This window comes from Cebus imitator, unplaced genomic scaffold, assembly GCF_001604975.1.
Source record: "Cebus imitator isolate Cc_AM_T3 unplaced genomic scaffold, Cebus_imitator-1.0 Scaffold64, whole genome shotgun sequence".
Classification (NCBI taxonomy): Eukaryota; Metazoa; Chordata; class Mammalia; order Primates; family Cebidae; genus Cebus; species Cebus imitator.
Window position 1 is genome coordinate 7,651,785 of NW_016107379.1, and position 14,062 is coordinate 7,665,846.

General features: G+C 42.1%; 1 protein-coding gene across 1 annotated transcript; it reads left to right on the plus strand.

Moving 5' to 3' along the window:
• LOC108305625 (INTS3 and NABP interacting protein) lies at positions 1–10,008 on the plus strand. The gene is made up of 3 exons (XM_037739196.1): positions 1–52; positions 5,086–5,176; positions 7,046–10,008. The coding sequence occupies exons 1-3, from the start codon at positions 15–17 to the stop codon at positions 7,139–7,141; spliced, it is 225 nt and encodes a 74-aa protein (XP_037595124.1). The 5' UTR covers positions 1–14; the 3' UTR covers positions 7,142–10,008.
• The last annotated feature ends 4,054 nt before the right edge of the window (positions 10,009–14,062 follow it).

A 14,062-nucleotide genomic window follows, 5' to 3' on the forward strand; every position in this document is an offset into this window, starting at 1 on the left:
AAAGAAAACTACTTATGCAGAACCAGTCTTCAACAAATCATCCTGGAGCTAGGTATTGACACTATTATGTGGTTTTTTATTTTTTTGTTTTTTTGTTTTTTTGAGACAGAGTCTCGCTCTGTCTCCAGGCTGGAGTGCAGTGGTATGAGCTCGGCTCACTGCAACCTCAACCTCCGCCTCCTGGGTTCAAGTGATTCTTCTGCCTCAGCCTGCCAAGTAGCTGTAACTAGAGGTACACACCACCACACCACACCTGGCTAATTTTTGTATTTTTTGTAGAGACGAGGTTCTCCTGACCTCGTGATCCACCCACCTTAGCCTACCAAAGTGCTGAGATTAGAGATGTGAGCTACCATGCCCAGCCTATAATATGGTTTTTATATTTAGTGATATAAAAATTTCTTGAACCAAATAACTCAATTGCTGACAATGATTTTTTCCTTTAACACTGTGATCTATACATTGTGTTTTATTTCTATAGGAGAGACTAAACTTTACCTGTGCACAACTTAGTTCTTATCGGGAGGCATCTCTGTACCAAAAGACAGATTAACAAAGAAAAACAAATTTGTGAATGCATGCAGCACACATCACAAGGGAGAAACCTTAATGAAAAGTAACTCAAAATTGTGGCTTAGAACTCTGCTTATATAGCATCTTCAACAAAGAATAATAAATTCGTAGAGAAATGTGGCACAAACGAAAGAGATTTTAGGCTTCCGAGCTGGGAAACTGAGAAGGTAAATATATGGAGAAAACTAATGGAGTAAGGCTTGTTGGCAGAGTCCTCTGCTGCTGTCCCTAGGCTAAGTGTCTGGAGCTGTCTCCAGCACAGGAGAAGCTATATCCTGTCTTCAGGCAGAAAGTGGGGAGGGGAGAGAGACCTTTTCTTCAGTTTGCTGCTGTTTTTTATTTTTATTTCTTAGCAACCCTATTAACTGAGCTGCTGCTTAATTGCTTTCAGCTCAAAAATAACTTTTATATCAAAGAAGTGTATTTTAGGTGATATATTCTGGTTTCCTTTATTTCCTAGTCAGACTTTTAACAATTAAACTATTTAGCTGATTAAATTGTAAACATTCTAACTAGAATATTTAATTTCCCTATAGCCTTCATAGCCTTCAGACTTTTTTTGTGAGGGGTGTAACTCTGTCACCTGCACACCTATGGAGTGCAGTGGCACAATCATAGCTCACTACAGCCTCAGTCTCCTGGGCTCAGGTGATGCCCCCTGAATATCTCACACTACAAGCGCACCCCACCAGACCTGGCTAATTTTTTTTGGTTTTTTAGTAGAGATAAGTGAGATCTTGTGTTGCCCAGACTGGTCTCAAACTCCTGGCCTCAAGTGATCCTCCTGCCTCGGCCTCCCAAAGTGCTGGGATTATAAGTGTTTAGCCACGGCACCTAGCCCTTACAGCCTTTTTTTTTTTTTTTTAAGAGCTTTGTATGCTTTTTTATTACTGCAATTGCTGCTAGTGGCCCACTTTTTAATCATTCTGCAAAGTGGATAAAATTTAGGTGGCTTGATGATCTTTATTATGGGTATTCAGTCTCTGCCATATTTAGTATCTTTCCTCAGACCATTATCTCTTAGCACAGTGGCTCATACCTATAATCCTAGCACTTTGGGAGGCCAAGGTGGGGGGATCACTGGAGCCCAGGAGTTCGAGAGCAGCCTGGGCAATGTGGCAAGACCCATCTCTACAAAAAATACGAAAAATTAGCCAGGCATGGTGGTGCATGCCTGTGGAGGATCACCTGAGCCCAGGAGTTTGGGGCTGCAGTGAGCTGTGATTGTATCACTGCGCTCTAACCTGGATGATAGAGTAAGACCTGTCTCAAAAAAAAAAAAAAAAAGATCCATTATCTCATTCAGCTACCACCCTGTCTTTTTTCTCTTAAAGCAATTGCCTATACTCATCTTTACTTTCTCACTTATTCATGCCTCAACCCACTGCAGTCTGGCTTCCAGGCCCTCCATCAAAGAAAATGTTCTTGCCTAGGTCACTTGTAACCTTCCTGGGCTAAATCTAGCAGGCCAGAGTCTTTCTTATCTGACATCTTAGCGTTATTTGACACCACTGATCACTCTCTCCTTCTTAAAGTACTCTCGGTCCTTGGTTTCCATTTGCTCACTCTAAGAAAATTAAAAACAATAGGAGGAGACTACCTTGACTTCTTTTGCAGACATTTCTCCATTTGTCCCTTGAATGCTGACAGCCCTTCGGATTCTGTTCCAGAGAGGCTTCCCAGTCTGCCTCCTTTCACTGGGCAGTTGGTCTTTTCCCACAAGCTGCTATTTATGTGCTAATCACTTCCGCATTTGCAGCTATAGTCTGTCCTTTCTTCTAAGCACCACCTCTGCCTCCTGGACATCTCTACTTTGATGCCCACAGGCATTTTAAATGTAGTGTGTCCCAAACTGAACTCATTCTCCCTTCCCACTCTCCAACAACTACTGAATATTCTTGTGTATCCTGTCTTAGTAAATGGTTCAGGCTACCATCTAGTAGTTACAAAGTCAGAAATGTGAGCTTCAATTGTTTACCATTCCCTTTCACTTTCATCTGCAAGCATTTATCATTCTCTTGTGTTTATACTTTGAATGGTGTTTCACATCTGTCCATTTTCTTCATTGCTACTGATGCTTTCCTGATTCCTGGCCACTTTCATTTCTTGTCTCCATTATTATAACTGCTTCAAATTTCCTGTGGTCTTATGCTTCTTGAATACATTCATCAGTTGTGTCATTTAGGAAGCTTTAATCGGGAAGTAACAGAAATGTAACGAAATTGGCATAAACATTAGGGTATCTGTTAACCAGGAGTGTGAAGATAAGGTAGTTCCAGAGTGGCTTAATTCAGTGGCCACAATATCATTAGAGATACAGCTTCATTCATCTTTCCTTTTTGTTTTACTCCATGGGTCAGTGGCTCCCTCAGGTCAGAATAGGACTGCAGTGGCTTAGGTATCACCCTGCACTGAGCCACCTGTAGAGGCAAAAGCCTGAAAGGTTCCTGTGATATGTCCCATTTGTAAAAGTGAGGCGAACACTCTCAGAAGCCTTCCTGTAGACACCCATGAAGTCTGGTTGCCCAGATTTTGTACCTTTCTCTTGCCTAAAGCAGAAACCAGCTAGGGGAATGACATTGTCTTATACCAATTAAGGTCTACCACCTGGGGCATAAGCCTGGCCTACCCTGAAGCACGTGACCACTGATCATTGAACCAAGTTTCGGTTCCATTAACAAGGAAGAAAGCAGATAAACAGCTGTTGAGGAGGTGGCCAGCACTGTCTGCCACAGTAGTGGTCTTTCTGAACTACAGGATGATAGTTCTTTTTTTTGAGACAGGGTCTTGCTCCGTCACTCAGGCTGGATTACAGTGGCATAACCTCCTGACCTTCTGGGCTTAAGCAATCCTCCCATCTCAGCCTACCGAGTGGCTGGAATACCAGGCACATTCCGCCACACCTGGTTAATTTTATTTTTTAGACGGGATTGTCACTATATTGCCCAGGCTGATCTTGAACTCCTGGGCTCAAATGATCCTCCTGCTTCAGACTCCTCAAGTGCTGGGATTACAGGCAGGCATGATCCACGACGCCTGGCCAAGAGGGTGATACTTCTGATCGTGTCATTCCCCTGCCACTTAACACTGGAGGTCTCCTATTACTCTACATTTTATAACATTTTTTCAGACCACTATCCTTCCAGATATATTAAGTGTCCTTATTAATTCTCCTGTTATTAACATACATCACACCTCATCAGGATTGCTGTTATCTGTGAGCCTTGTCTTACATATACCCCTAGTGTTTAGTACAGAGCTACGCATCTAGTAGCTGCTTTAGAATCTGGTAAGTGTCTCTAAGTTTGATTATTTATTCATAATAGTTCTACCTATGTGGAACATGGTTATGATAATTTAAGTATTAAATTGTTATTATTTTTGAGACAGAGTCTTGCTCTGTCGCTAGTCTGGAGTGCAGCGGCACTATCTCGGCTCACTGCAACCTCCATCTTCTGGGTTCAAGCAATTCTGCCTCAGCCTCCCAAGAAGCTGGGACTACAGGCGTGCGCCACCATGCCTGGCTAATTTTTGTATTTTTAGTAGAGACAGGGTTTCATCATGTTGGCTGGTCACAAACAAGTTTAATTATTATACAAACAAAAGAGTATGGTTTTATTGTTGATGAGTATCATGTGATTTAACTGTTTTTTAAAATAATGTTAATAGAGATCATGATAGATCATGGTATCTCAAATCTGTTTGAATGTAGGAGACCATAAATTATACATTTTAGGCTGGGCATGATGGCTCATGCCTGTAATCCCAGCACTTTGGGAGGCCTAGGTGGCAGATCACTTGAGGTCAGGAGTTCGAGACCAGCCTGGCCAATATGGTGAAACCCCATCTCTACTAAAAATACAAAAATCAAATACAGCTGGGTGTGGTTGTGCACCCCTGTAATCCCAGCTGCTCAGGAGGCTGAGGCATGACAATCATTTAAACCCGGAGGCAGAGATTGCAGTGAGCTGAGGTCACACCACTGCACTCCAGCCTGGGTAACAGAGTGAGACTCTGTCTCCAAAAAAAAAAAAAAGATAAAATTTTTTAAAACGATCATTTAAAATCTCAACAAATAATATAGACTTTCTTTATATAAATTAATGTAGATAGTGAGAGAAAAGGAAAAAAGATTTATTCTGGGTAGTCTTTTTTACCCCTATAAAGAATATATAATGAAAAGTTGTGATTCAGAAGTAAGGCCATCTCTTTAAGAGATTTATTGTATAGCATAGTGACTATAATTGATGATACATACTTGAAAATTGCTAAGAGAATAGATCTTAAATGTTCCACAACCAAAGTATGTGAGGTGATGGATATGTTAATTAGCTTGATTTAACCATTTCGCAGCATATACAAATATTAAAACATCACATTGTACACTGGAAGTAGATGCGGTTTTTGCCCAGGATACCTCAATTTAAAGAAAGAAGATAATTTACTACCATCCAAAAAAAAGTAAGGATGTTTCTGCCTTAAGCAGCCAAGTAACCAAGATTCCCATTTTAGCATTGCACTCTCGAGACCATCCCTTAATAAGGACTTCCGGGATCACGCTGAGCAGCAGCATATTGCAGCGCAACAGAAAGCAGCTTTGCAGGTGAGCAAAGTATACTGACATTCTTGCCTCAGTGGAGATTTCCTGGGTCTGAGAAGCCAGCACATAGTTATTGTCTATTTCAGTGGAGCAATATCAATAAAAATGTTCCACACATAATTGCAATGGTTTGCTGATGTTCAGTCATGCCCAGAGGACTTGAAGGACCGGTGCAGCAGTAATGAAAGTATCTTTTATGGTGCTGACTTGGTCATGATTGATTCTGTGCTGTACATGCCAAGGGATTGCTTGTGCACAAAAGAGTTTAGGATATTTCGATGGACAGGAATGATCTGAAAAATGGAACTGGCTAGTTTAATAGTACATGCATTTTTTCAAATCTATCATGTCATTTCATCCTTTGATAGTTGTATTGGTTTATTGTTGTTGCTTGGAGTTTTTTTTTGTTTTTTTTTTTTAATGTTCAGCACAACTGTTGCTATAGGAGATGTTTAAAAGCTCACTCTTACCATAGGACTAGGAATGTGATGCTTCATCAGAATAAAAAAATATTCTTCAGAGTAATAAATAGTCTTAGTGTTACAGTCTCATCTTGAATAGTTTAAGATTTCCAGAGACTTTGGACAAGACTTTTTTTTTTTTTTCCCATCAGTATATTTTAATCACTTATATTTTTAAACCTGAGATTCTAAATCTCAGAATTGGAAGGAACATTATGAAGACCATCTCACTTTATTTTATTTTATCTATTTTTTAGAGATAGGGTCTCATACTCTGTCACCCAGACTGGAGTGCAGTGGTGCCATCATAGCTTACTATAACCTCAAACTCCTGGGTTCAAGTAATCTTCTTGCCTCAGCCTCCTAAATAGCTGACACTACAGGCACGTGCCACTATGCCTAGCTAATTTTTAATTCTTTTAGAGTTGGGGGTCTCACTGTGTTGTCCAGGCTGGTCTCAAACTGCTGGCCTCAAGTGATCCTCCCACCTCAGTCACCCAAAGTGTTGGGATTACAGGTATGAGCCACCATTGCCCAGCCCTCCATTCACTTTAGATGACCTAAAAATGTCTTTTTTTTTTTTTTTTTTTTTGAGACGGAGTTTTGCTCTTGTTACCCAGGCTGGAGTGCAATGGCGCAATCTCGGCTCACCGCAGCCTCCGCCTCCTGGGTTCAGGCAATTCTCCTGCCTCAGCCTCCTGAGTAGCTGGGATTACAGGCACGTGCCACCATGCCCAGCTGATTTTTTTTATTTTTAGTAGAGACGGGGTTTCACCATGTTGACCAGGATGGTCTCGATCTCTTGACCTTGTGATCCACCTGCCTCGGCCTCCCAAAGTGTTGGGATTACAGGCGTGAGCCACCGCGCCCGGCCCTTTTTTTTTTTAATGATGGAAGTTACTGGTGGTTTTCTGTTATTTACATTCCAACATTCTCTACAAAATGTTGGTATTTTAATCGCCAGTAATCTCAGTGCCTTTTCCCTCCTCTCCTTCTAACTACTGTACTGTCCCTTCTTTCTCAAGTTCCTGATTTGTTGACCAAGATCAGAGTATTTTGGGATCTTTGATACTTGTTTTCCTCACGTGAAGGAACAAAACAATTCATGTCTGACTCATTTATTGACTGAGGAGGGTCACAGGGTAGATAGAGAGGATGGTAATTGGGCACCTGTTATTTGTTAGTCCAGATTCTGTATGACTGTCCATTTCTTGTATATTTAAACATAACCAGCAGCATAAGAACTGATTTTAAGACAAATTCCATCTCACCCATAACAATTAAAAATAAATGAATAAACAAATAAATTTGGTCTCAAGCATTCAGAAAGAATAAGTAATTTTAATGCCTTCGTGAAGAATTGTGACTCTATTTAATAGGTTAATTGCCTTTTTTAAAAAAATCTTTTCAGCATGCTCATGCACATTCTTCTGGATACTTCATAACTCAAGACTCTGCATTTGGGAACCTTATTCTTCCTGTTTTACCTCGCCTTGACCCAGAATGAAGAAAATATTTGTGATGGAAAAGTGACTTTGTAATATCAAATGCCAAAGCTACTGTCATTCAGTGCTAGATGAACTGTGACTTTCAGAATTTTGGTGAACTCTGATACTTTTTGTTTGTTTAAAAGAAAGGAATGTGGAAGTGAAAGCAGAAAAAAGGATAACCAGGATGAGGAGAGCTGTGGAAGCTGTGTTGTCCAAGGAATTGATTATGTACCGTGACTGTAACTTTTTTTGTAATGCTGTTTAACTCTCAATCAGACTCTGAATTGGATGGTCACAAAATCAGTCCCCAACCCCTAGCAAGTTTGACTGAATATATCATGTCCACAGTAGATTTTCAAGAATCATTTATAGTACTTAACTTTAAAGAAACAAGGGTGCTTTTAAAAAATGAACCAATAGGCTTAAATCAGTTACATCCATATTTGCTATTTCTAGGATTGCTGTCAGTGTACCTTTTGAGTTTCTAGTCAACATGTATCATCCTGAAATATTCTTTCTGAATCATAACTACTTCCCCCTTTCTCACTTTAAAGCAAACCCCAAGAATCAATTACTAACCAGTCTTAACCATCTTTTATAAACATATGCCCTTATAAATGATGTGACTAAATGCAATTAAAACTACATAATAGGAAATGTGGTGGTTTTTGTACATCCTCTTACTTAGTGTCACCACATAAATGGTGAGTTTGCGTGGTTCTAGTGTCCATTTTTGTTCAAACTGAAAACGTAATGGCCGGGCATGGTGGCTCACGCCTGTAATCCCAGCACTTTGGGAGGCTGAGGCAGATCACTGGAGGTCAGGAGTTTGAAACCAGGCTGGCCAACATAGTGAAACCCTGTCTCTACTAAAAATACAAAAATTAGCCAGGTGTGGTGGCGCTCGCCTGTAGTCCCAGCTACTTGGGAGGCTGAGGCAGGAGAATCACTTGAACCCAGGAGGCAGGGGTTGCAGTGAACCAAGATGGAGTCACTGCACTCCAGCCTGGGTGACAGTGAGACTTCATCTCAAAAAAAGAAAAAGAAAAGAAAAGAAAAGAAAAAACTTATCATGCAAGTTGAGCTCCTTTTTAATTACTTTAAGTAGGAAGGAGTTAGGTTAAGAAAGTCTCTCAACATGACCCATCTTTAGCAGTATCCGGGGTGCTTATTTAAATATGCAGTCTCACTACCCTACCCTAGTCCTACAGAATTAGAATCTGATTCAAAATAAAGACTGAAAACCAGGAAACAGAGAATTTTATGAAATATCTTGTACAAATTTTCATGATATATTTATACAGGCCTGGGTTTGTAGATCCCTGAAACTTAGAGGTCATTTAGCTAAAATCTACATTTCTTTTTAACTTTTAATAGGATTGAAATGATATTTTACACTGTATCATAGAGTATTTTATATAACTTTTTGTAACTGACCTCATCTTGGCTCAAGTCCCATCCTCGCTGGTGGTAGGGTAAAACTGAAAATTCCAGATTGGGTCAATATTTAGTGAAAGTTCTACTTTCTTTTCAGAGAGTTTCTTCTCCCCCTTCTTCCTTAGATATTTTCACCAAACACACAGCCCCATCCTACTCAAACCAAGGGAAGCAAGGGTGGACAATTCTAGAATTGGCTGTGCCATGTAGGTTTTTTTGAGAATTTGAACTGATTTTCTTCATTTTGATGAGGTGGCAACTGTCCCCATTGTAATGGTCACCATTACAGCAAGGACAGCCTTACTTCTGCAGCTGCAGAGCTCCTCAGGGGGCCTCTGGCTCCTGTCCTTCCTCAGGTCCATCCAGCTACTCCTTGGGCCTCCTTATGGTAGCCCTCTTGAATTAATTTCACTAGGCTTCTGTTCTCTGTGATCTACAACATAACTGACATGGTTCTAAATCTGTCTCTAGGGAGATAACAGATTAGTATATTTTCTACACTATTGAAGCCTCTACCTAATGTATGACTTTTGTAGCTCAGGTAAAGAGACCTTTTTACCAGTGGTATCCTTTCTAGTCTGTTAGCCTTTTAAATAGATGTGGTCTAAATCCTGGCTAGGAAGCACTTCTCTCCGCCCCTCTGCTTTGAGTCACAAATTCAATTCAATTTCCTATGTATTTATTAATACCTACAGATAAGCACTGTGCTTCGGGGGACACAAAGGTGACTGGCACCTGCTCTTTTAGGAGGTCACAGGGCAGAGGATCCTATTCTGGTATAGCAATAGTGTGTCCAAGCCACAGCCTGGGCAACATAGCAAGACCCCTGTCTCTACTAAAAATTAAAAAAAAAAAAAAGATTGGCTAAGTGTGCTGGTGCATATGTGTAGTCCCAGCCACTTTGGAGGCTGAGGTGGGAGGATTGCTTGAGCCTGGGAGGTCGAAGCTGCAGTAAGCCATGATTGCACAACTGCACTCCAGCCTCAGCAACAGAGTGAGACCCTGTCTCTAAATCAATCAGGCAAGCCAGAATGCAGTAGTGGCCTGAGAGACATCCTGGAATGTAGTACGGTCTGGCTAGGCTTAGACATGTTCATGTGATTTTACCTGGCAAGGGAAGGAAGAGCTGCTCCCCGTGCAGAGCAAGGTTTCAGAATGAGAAGTGCAGGCACCACAGAGGGCAGGGGAAAGGGCAGCAGTGGACTGGGGAGCCCTCAGGCAGAGTTCAGCATTCCTTCCCTCATTGGGGATGAGCTTCAGGAACTCTTATCTCCGCATGTTCCTCCCTCTGTAAGAGGAGAACAGCACATGCTCTGCCTGTGTCAGAAATTGTCTAGTATTTTTCAAAGTGCAAGCCTCAACCCATTACTGAGTCGAGAAGCCAACTTAATGGTTTAACAGGATGTGACCAGTATTTAAAAAAATAAAAATAAAAAACATCTTGAGTGTACTGCATGTAGAAATAGGTGGTTTTGCCTCTTGAATCTTCTGTTTCTGTGTGTTCATGTATGTGTATATTTTACTTTGTATTGTTGGTTTTTTAAGAGACAGAGTCTTGCTCTGTCATCCAGGCTGGAGTGCAATGGCAGAGTCATAGCTCACTGTCAGACTCCTCAAATCCCTGGGCTCAAACAATCCTCCACCCTTAGCCTCCCAAGTAGCTGGGACTACAGGCACATGCCACCATACCCAACAATTTTTTTTATTTTTGTAGAGACAGCATCTTGCTATGTTACCCAGGCTGTCCTTGAACTCTTGGCCTCAAGCAGTCCTCTGGATCCTTCCACCTTGGCCTCCTAAAGTGCTGAGATTACAGGTGTGAGCCACTGACCTGGCTTACTTACTTTGTCTATTATCTGTTCCACTAGAATGTAAAGTCTTGGCAGAATTTTTGTTTATTTCCTTCTCTTCCTCCTTTTCTTTCTTCCTCTTTTACCTTGTTCACTACTGTATTCCACATAAAATATATTTGGCATATAGTAGGTGCTCAATATGTTAAAGGAAGGAATGAAAGAATTTATATGACTTGAGTTGCAATATAAAATGTATATTTCTTTTTACTGTGAGTTATGACCGAAAAAAAAAAAAAAAAAGCTTTGAAAGCACTTCTAAATAATGCAGATGTCAGTGCTTTGTATGACCCTGGAATAAAAACTGAAATGACTCAGTAATTTCAAAGGCATATTTTTTTTCCTCAACAATCTATAAGCTGTTTCATTAAGTTGTCTCAGTTACTCGCTTCACTTCGACAATAGAAGCTCAGCCTTTATATGTATTTAAAAATCTTGACGCAAGGGATTTGGCAAATGTGGTTACATAGAGAACAGAAGATAACAGAGAATCAATTCATTAGTGCAGCTGAAGCCCCTACTGGAATCCCATCAGTGAGCACAAATCCCATTTCAGCAGCATTAAATGCAACAAGTATTTGCTGAGTGCTTTTCTTTTTCTTTCTTTCTTTCTTTTTTTTTTTTGAGACAGAGTTTTACTGTTGTTGCCCAGGCTGGAGTGCAATGGTGTGATCTTGGCTCACCACAATCTCCACCTCCTGGGTTTAAGAGATTCTCCTGCCTCAGCCTCCCAACTAGCTGGGATTACAGGCATGTGCCACCACGCCCAGCTAATTTTTTGTATTTTTAGTAGAGACTGAGTTTTGTCATGTCGGCCAGGCTGGTCTCAAACTCCTGGCCTTAAGAGATCCTGCCTCGGCCTCAATGATCCACCTGCCTCAGCCTCCCAAAGTGCTGGGATTACAGGTGTGAGCCACCACACCTGGCTGGTCACAGGCTTTTTAAAATGTGCAAATAATGAACATGGACGATGAGGAAGAGAAGAAGAGCAGTCACTGTCCTCAAGAGTCTGACAATCTAGAGTGGATGAGACAAGCACACTAAAAACTAATCCTGGGAGCAACCTGGAGAGGAGAGAATGGGGATGGGAGCCCGAAAGGACCAATAAAAGCTACATCAGAGCAAGCACTGGAACTTGGCTTTCAAGATGAGAAGGTTTCAGCCAGGAAAGATTGAGCAACATTCAAAGCAAAGGAAACACCTGCACAGAGGCAGGAGGAAAGCAGGTTTGGGACAATTTTACCAAAAGCCCGATTTGACTGGAGCACAGAGAGACTTGTATAGGCAGATAAGTGGAAATAAGGCCAACCAGGGGCTAGATTCATTCCAGAGCGTCTGGAATCCCACAGTGCGCCTCGGTCCACAGCTGGGAGATATTGAACATTTTTGGGCATAGGCAGGTACAGCGATGAATCCATCCGGCCCTCATCAGCTCTTGGGAAAGGGGAATGTGTGAGGTACTAAAAGAATATTACTCTATGTCTGCAAATTCAGAGACAGGTGTGTTCTGTTTACATCTGCCTTTCAACTCCAGCCCCATCTGGCTTTGCTATCTCTTGCATTTAGTTGTTGGGTCCTTCCCCATATTTCTCTCTGCCCACCTCCCTCCCCTATCTACCTTTCTTTCCTCCAGTTTTCTTCTATATCTCTACTTCCAAAAGCCTTTTAAGAAGGAAAAAGTGACTGGGCGTGGTGGCTCATGCCTGTAATCCCAGCACTTTAGGAGGCCGAGGTGGGCAGTTCACAAGGTCAGGAGATCAAGACCATCCTGGTTAACACAGTGAAACCTCGTCTCTACTAAAAATACAAAAAATTAGCTGAGCTTGGTGGCATGTGCCTGTAGTCCCAGCTACTCAGGAGGCTGAGGCAGGAGAATTGCTTGAACCCAGGAAGCAGAGATTGCAGTGAGCCGAGATGGTGCCATTGCACTCTAGCCTAGGCGACAGAGCAAGACTCGGTCTCAAAAAAAAAAAATGTATCTTTTCAATGATGCCTTCTTTGACCACCCTAGTTAAAATTTCATCTCCTTTTCCCAGTACACCCTTGCTTAATTTTTCTCTGTGGCACTTAGACCCTTTAACATATAATGTAATTTATTTTATTCTCCTCCTCCATCTAGAATAAAAGTGCTATGCGTGCCGACATTTTTGTGTTTTCTGATACATTTCTCTATTGCATAGAACAGTGCCTGGCACATCATAGCAAGTGTTCAAATTTTTTTTTTTTCTTTGAGACAGAGTTTTGCTTTTGTTGCCCAGGCTGGAGTGCGATGGTGCAATCTCGGCTGACTGCAACCTCTGCCTCCCGGGTTCAAGCGATTCTCCTGCCTCAGCCTCCCAAGTAGCTGGGATTACAGGCATGTGCCACCATGCCCGGCTAATTTTTTTTGTATTTTTAGTAGAGACGGAGTTTCTCCATGTTGGTCGGGCTGGTCTAGAACTCTTGACCTCAGGTGATCTGCCCACCTTGGCCTCCCAAAGTGCTGAGATTACAGGCATGAGCCACTTCACCCAGCCTGGTGTTCAAATATTTTAATGAATAGATGAAATCAGTCAGGTGTCCAAAGGGAAAACTGGCATCCTGGTCCCCTGTCGGACAGTAGACCCTCTCCCCACACGCACATAGACAAAAACTATGGCTGTAATTGTAGGTGTCCTTGGACCCCCTGAAGCCAGCCATGGGTCTGGGATTAAAATCTTTTGATCAAAAGGAGGTTAGCTGCTACCTTGGTAGATGCTTCTCCAATGCAGTGTTTTGGAAATCTCAATGCCACCGACATTACTGAGTCTCTTGGAGGATTTGGAAGCTTGCAATATTGTAGCAAATATAGTGAGCTGGCAGCATAGTTCTGTTAAGAAAACATGGGTTGTGCCAGCCCCTTGGTCTTCATTGCTGAGCCTATTAATTCAGGTTCTCTGAGGGAAACATTGACCATTGAAAATACAGCCTCTGGGCAGCCATTGGCTGAGACAGACCTCTATGCTGGGAGGTCCTGATGTTTATTAGAAAAATGAGTTCTTTTCCTAATTTAGCCACTCCATGAGTCAGTTCTCACAGATGTAAAGCTACTCTATTTGAATACACGTGGCTCCTTGAGAATGGCAGATGCCTTACAGGTGATGACCCTGGTTGGTTTGTAGGTTTGTTCAACACTGCTGTCCTCTGAGGCAGCAGAATCCAAGAGGCCGAGCCTGCCTCTCAGGAGGAGCTCTCATGGATCGTGTGCCAGATGAGAACTGAAGAAGAAGCATGAGTTTTACGAGAGCAGGGTGTGTCAGGAGAGGAGAAGGTGGGAGGGAAGGGCAGGAGAGAGGAAGGGCATGGTGTAAATGCAAGATCCAGCAGTCCACGTGGCCAGTGTGGAGCTTTAGCAGAAAGGCTTTGGTGAGCCAGGAAGGGGGAAATGATAGAATAAGACTTGTGTGTAGGGAGGCTTTTCTAGGAAGCAGTTGGGGAGGGACTGGTGGAGGCAAGAGGCAAGGAGGCCACTCAGGTGGCTTCTGAATAATCACTGGGCAAAATGGTGTGGGCCGACCAAGTTGGTGGCACTGAGGAGAATGAGAAGGAAGAAGATTCAAGGGTAGGTAGAATGATTAGATAATGGAAATTGATTATGGAGGAAGAAGGAGAGGAAAGAGGGAGGTGCTAGAA